The sequence below is a fragment of the Corylus avellana genome, chromosome ca4 (assembly GCF_901000735.1).
Source record: "Corylus avellana chromosome ca4, CavTom2PMs-1.0".
Lineage (NCBI taxonomy): Eukaryota > Viridiplantae > Streptophyta > Magnoliopsida > Fagales > Betulaceae > Corylus > Corylus avellana.
The window spans coordinates 25001612-25007816 of NC_081544.1; the positions used below are offsets into that span (position 1 = coordinate 25001612).

Sequence of the window (6205 nt, forward strand, 5' to 3'; positions counted from 1 at the left end):
CCACTTCACAGACAAAGAGTCTGAAGCCCAACTGAATCAGGTTAAACACTAAGCAACATGCCAAGAGAAAATTACTTAAAGTTACACAAATAATAAGAAAAACTCAAAAAAAAAAAAACAGCGGCTACGATGGAGGAAGGCGTCGTAGGGGGGGGGGGGAAGGGGGAAGTTGCTCGGCCCGTGGGACCCACGTGCCGGCGCGTTAGATCCACTTGCAGGAGTGTGTAGTTTACGCACTAGCGCGTGGCGGTCAATTGGGCCACAGAGAGCTTCGCCAAAAAGTAGGGACACCAGTGATGATGGAGGAGGGGCGCGTTTCTGGCTGGGACTGATGGAGAGAAGGAGATTAGGCTTTCAGAAAGCCAATCTTCAATACTACATAAATCCAACCGGCAAAGCGAAGGAGAAGACGATCCATGGCAAGGGTGAAGCGGGAGGAGACGATCTATTGCGGCTACTGTTTCGTGAGGGTTAAGGATAAATCGTCATAGACTATAAATAGATCTAGAGAAAATTCTAGAGAAAAATAAGTTCTCTCATGAAGAGAGAATCTCAAAAGGAAAAGGAGCAAAAAAATGAAAAGGGGGTGGAAGGAGCTCCTCAAGCTTTTTCGATTGTGCTGGAGACAGGAGAGAGAAAAGAAAATTTTCGTACTGGGTTTGGGGATGATATTAGTTTTTTTGACATTGTAGAAAGATTGAATGTTAGATGTTTTTAAAAAGTGACGATCTAAAATAGAAATTGTGGATCTATGTGGTTGGTCGGACAAATTGGTTTTTCTATTTTTATATATTTTTGCAAAGCCTTGTTTATTTGTATAGATCTTTTGCATTTCCTTCTTAATACCCTCTTTGAATATTTAGCCTAAGTGGGGAAGAAAAAAACATTGTCTTGTACTTGCATCACCTATTAAAAATTGAATTTAGTATCTAGAAGCACCAAATCCACAACTAAAATGATGAGAGATAAAGTATGTATTTCCAACTATTTGGCGCACGAATTCAGTACTTCTCTAAGATTATTACATGCCAATCCATATAGAATTCAAATAATAATCGTGAAACATGAAGCCCGTGAACAGCCTTATTTAGTAACATAAGACAAAGAATTTCCAAAATGCTCTGATGTTACGGGCGTGTGACATTCCCGGCAGCCAAACACAGGCCACAGCATTTTTTTTTTTCCCATTCAGTCGGAGTGAACCCGCGCACGTTAAGACACGCGCCCCCTGCTGCAAACCAAACCGCGACCTAACTCGGGCGGTTCTCCGTACGTTAGCACGTGTCAAAAGCAAAATAATCCTACTCCCACAAGCGGGTTCGGTTTTGGAAAAGAAAGGAAGAAAGTTCAGAAGGAACAGAATTTCTTTTTTTTTTTTCTTGTTTTTTTTTTTTAATTTATTTTTTTTATAATTTTTTGTTTTTTGGGTCCGTCCGTCTGACGGGGACGTTATGTTTCGAAAGAGCGTCTAAGTTCTCTTCATGTAACCCCCGCGGGACCCACCTCCCCCACCTTGTCCTTCTCTCCCTCCCTTTTAGTTCTCTCTTCCTCCCACGAAACAACGGCGCGGACAAGTTTACAATACAGCGTCTCTCTCTCTCTCTCTCTCTCTCTCTCCCTCTCCCTCTCTCGAAAGCGTTCTTCTTCTTTTTTTTTTCTTCTTTTTCTTTTTTCCTATAAATAGATAGCTGAGGGCGTTGGTAACAAAGAAAAAAAGAAAGTCCCTTTGAGTGGCTTTTTTTTTTTTTTTTGATATGTGCTTTGCGCTTCAAGGCCGAGTGCCTTTTCTTACGTTTTAATCCAATGGAAGAGGAGGAGGTGGTGGTGGAGGGGGTGGAGAGTTGCTGACATGTTTAAAGCAACGGTGGGGGTTCGGTGCTGTGAGCTGATTTTTCTTGGTGATGAGGAGGTCAGAAAGGATTGGGGTTAATGGGCAGCGGTGTTAGAGGCTGTGCATGTCGGGGGGGTGGAGAAGGATAAAGATCTGAAGCTAGCCATGATTGGAAAGTCTGGAGTGGTGGGTTTTGTGTTGTGGGTGTGGCTCTTCAGGTACGCTTTCTTCTTTCGGCCTACATTTCTGGGTTTTTTTTCCAGGTTTTTGGGTTGTAAAGTTGGTGGGTGTTTCTCAGATTTTTTTAATGATTTTTCTTTCTTGCGGGTTTTGTTTTTATTTCTTTGCTGGGAGGGTCTTTGGCTTGGCTTTGCTTTGATTTTTTGGTGTATTATTTTGGTTGAGGAAAAATGTCGTCATCTTCAACCCTGTGCTATTCGTGAATTTTATTATAGGATAAAATAGTTATATTTGGTTGATTAAGTACAAACTTTAGTGAAAGAGAATTTGAGCTAAATCGTTAGGATTGGAAAAATAAATAATTTGTACTTTCTTTTTGGCTGGCTGGTGTGTTAGATCTTAAAGCATTGGATTTAAAGTTGTCAGATTTTAAATAAGCTTCCTATTTTGTTGAAAACATGTTCTCTTACAGGAAATGAGAATTGAAGATTGGGATTTGGAAGTGCTATAATTGTCGTTTCGGAAGTCTGTTCTGTACTGGGGTCTGGAAGATTCGAACTTTAGTGTTATGTGGATTGGAGAAACTGTAATTTGGATGCAATGTTAAAGGCATTGGCATCTGGGCTGTTGATTTCACTGATTATTATATCGGTATCTGCGGCCGATAATGGATTTCACCGATGTAATTGCGAGGATGAGGGTAGCTTATGGAGCGTTGAGAGCATTCTGGAGTGCCAGAAAGTGAGTGATTTCTTGATCGCTGTGGCCTACTTCTCGATCCCTATTGAGCTTCTTTACTTTATTAGCTGCTCGAACGTCCCCTTCAAATGGGTTCTCCTTCAATTCATTGCCTTCATTGTTCTGTGCGGATTGACCCATTTGCTCAATGGCTGGACTTATGGTCCGCACCCATTTCAGCTAATGCTGGCTCTCACGGTCTTCAAGATTCTCACTGCTTTGGTCTCATGTGCCACTGCTATAACACTTATCACTCTCATCCCTTTGCTTCTCAAAGTGAAGGTGAGGGAATTCATGTTGAAGAAGAAGACGTGGGATCTTGGACGAGAGGTTGGAATTATAATGAAACAGAAAGAAGCTGGATTGCATGTTCGGATGCTTACACAAGAGATTCGGAAATCGCTTGATAGGCATACAATTTTGGACACGACCCTGGCGGAGCTATCTGAAACTTTGGGTTTGCAGAACTGTGCAGTTTGGATGCCTAATGAGAATAAAACAGAGATGAACCTGACCCATGAGGCTTATGGGAGGAAATATTCAGAAACCTATTATTCTTCTATACCGATTTCTGATCCTGATGTTGCAAGGATCAAGCAGATTGAGGAAGTGAATATTCTTAGCCCCGATTCAGCACTTGCTGCTGCAAGCAGTGGAGATTCAGGTGAACCAGGATCGGTGGCTGCAATTCGAATGCCAATGCTTCGGGTTTCCAATTTCAAAGGGGGAACTCCTGAGATTAGAGAGACTTGTTATGCAATATTGGTTTTGGTTCTTCCAAGTGGACCACCTAGGTCTTGGAGCAGCCAGGAACTTGAGATAATTGAGGTCGTTGCTGATCAGGTGGCTGTGGCTCTTTCCCATGCTGCACTTCTTGAAGAGTCCCAGCTTATGAGAGAGAAGTTGGAAGAGCGAAATCGAGCCTTGCAACAGGAAAAGATGAATGCTATGATGGCAAGCCAGGCAAGAAACTCCTTTCAAAAGGTAATGAGTGATGGAATGAGGAGGCCAATGCACTCAATTTTGGGTTTGCTTTCGATGATGCAGGATGAGAATATGAGTAGTGAACAACAAACTATTGTTGACACAATGGTGAGGGCCAGCAATGTTCTATCAACTTTGGTAAATGATGTGATGGACAATTCTAGGAAAGATAGTGGAAGATTTCCATTAGAGATGAGATCATTTCGCTTGCATTCCATGATAAGAGAAGCAGCTTGCCTAGCAAAGTGCTTGTGTGTATATAAGGGCTTTGGCTTTGTAATTGAGGTTGAGAAGTCACTGCCTGATAATGTAATGGGTGATGAAAGAAGGGTTTTTCAGGTGATTTTGCACATGGTTGGGAACCTGTTGAATGGAAACAATGAAGGGGGATCTGTAATGCTCCGAGTTTTGTCTGAGAGTCTAAGTCAGGGAAGGAATGATCAAAGATGGCCAACCTGGAGACATATTTCCTCTGATGGGGATGTGTATATTAGATTTGAGATTGCGATAAACAACAGTAGTTCTCAGTCGGAGAGTGCAATTTCAATTGCACAGCCTGGTGGTTGGAGGTACACTAGCGATGGACTTGAGGAGAGCAAGAGCTTCAGCATTTGCAAAAAGCTAGTGCAGGTGAGAATGAATAAATTGTGTGCGTGCTGTAAGACTTGGAAACATTAGGATTATGGTGCTAGACTCTTTATTTTCTCATTAATAGAATACTTAAAACAAAAGATAATTGTGAAGATAGGTTCTGCATGAAAATAATTGCTAATACACAAAGTTAATGGAATGTGAAAATAGTAGTTTTGCTTTGGTCCTTCGAGAATTGGTCCTAGTTAATTATAAAAATTGAGGATACTTTGTGTTTTAAAACATATTAGCCATTCTTATAGGGTAGAATGTTTCTTGATTGACCACATGGAAATGATAAGGCCTGAAGCTACTTTGGTTACTATGGTACTTCCAATTCACATGTTTTCTCAGTGTAGAAAAATTTCTTGTTTGGCTTGGATCAGCTGTAGCTGGCTAAAGGCATTGATTCTCCTCATTTTGCACATTCTGCAAGTGTTTTGAGAACGACTTAGTTTCCCTTTATGTGTGACCTATTGGATCAGATTTCAGCCGAGTGTTGCTCGTTTTATAGTTTTTGAAATATGGGAGAAACACAGAGACCATTGCCACGATTGTTCAAATTGTAAAGTTACTCTCTATATTTGCATTATTACAAGATGCATTATGACATACACCGTCTTATTCATATTTTTGTAAGTTAATATATCTCACAGCTTGAGAAAGGGCTGCTGATTGTTTCTGGTTTTGGATGAAATTCACTTATTCATCCAGTGCTGTTTTAGTTTGTTTCAGGAGTTTATCCATTTTTAACTTCAAAAATTGTTGAAGCAACCATATAGCTCTGACAATAGTCTTTTTCTTGTTTTTTAAACAAATTCTTATATTTATATCAGACCACTTATATATTGTTGCAGATGATGCAAGGGAACATATGGGTGGTCCCTAACCATCAAGGTCTTGCTCAAAGCATGGGGCTTGTTCTTCGGTTTCAACTCCGACCATCCATTGCGATAGCCATCTCAGAATCTGGAGAATCTTCAGAGCACACACATTCTAACTCTCTTTTCAGAGGCGTACAAGTTTTATTAGTTGATGATGACAACGTAAACAGGGCCGTGACGCGAAGGCTACTTGAAAAACTAGGCTGCACTGTCACTTCTGTTTCTTCTGGATTTGAATGCCTCAGTGCTATTGGCCCATCAGGTTCTTCTTTCCAAATCGTTCTTTTGGATCTTCAGATGCCTGAGTTGGATGGGTTTGAAGTTGCAATGAGAATTCGGAAGTACCGTAGCCATAGTTGGCCACTGATCATTGCCTTAACAGCAAGTGCTGATGAAGATGTGTGGGAAAGATGCATGCATATTGGAATGAATGGAATCATTCGGAAACCAGTTCTTTTGCAAGGTATTGCCAGTGAGCTTAGAAGAGTCCTGATACAAGCAAACAAAGTTGTATGATGAGTCTGATGACACGGGCTGTAAAAGTTTCAGTACTGCAGCATTCAGGATTCTATCACATCCTTTCGGGGGCTCTTGATTAACTAAGCGAATGACATTATTTGGCTCCCCAAATACCCCACCAAGCTTCCAGATGTTATACACACAACATTCAGTCAAAATGCTATACAAAATTAGGTCACTTCTTTTACCTTCATGTTCTTTGACTTTTGTTATAATTGCGTAGATAGTTCAGATCTGATCATAGGTAATTAAAATTATCTCCTTTACACCCTTCTAAGTAGTAAAAAAATATCTGCATGGAGGAAACTGTGTAAAGTTGATTTGCAGGTTTTTCATACAAGTGGTGTAGCAGCTAGGTGACATTGTCGTACAATGACTTGAATAGAGATAGAACGTTAGGAAATTTAAGGATGCCTGTTTGGGGCATCTAAAAATGAAG

At 40.7% G+C, this 6205-nt stretch overlaps 1 protein-coding gene across 1 annotated transcript; it reads left to right on the top strand.

The window, feature by feature from the left end:
- Positions 1-1586: 1586 nt before the first annotated feature.
- LOC132178696 (ethylene receptor 2-like) lies at positions 1587-5953 on the top strand. The gene is made up of 3 exons (XM_059591203.1): positions 1587-2049; positions 2484-4363; positions 5221-5953. The coding sequence occupies exons 2-3, from the start codon at positions 2612-2614 to the stop codon at positions 5761-5763; spliced, it is 2295 nt and encodes a 764-aa protein (XP_059447186.1). The 5' UTR covers positions 1587-2049; positions 2484-2611; the 3' UTR covers positions 5764-5953.
- Positions 5954-6205: the final 252 nt, after the last annotated feature.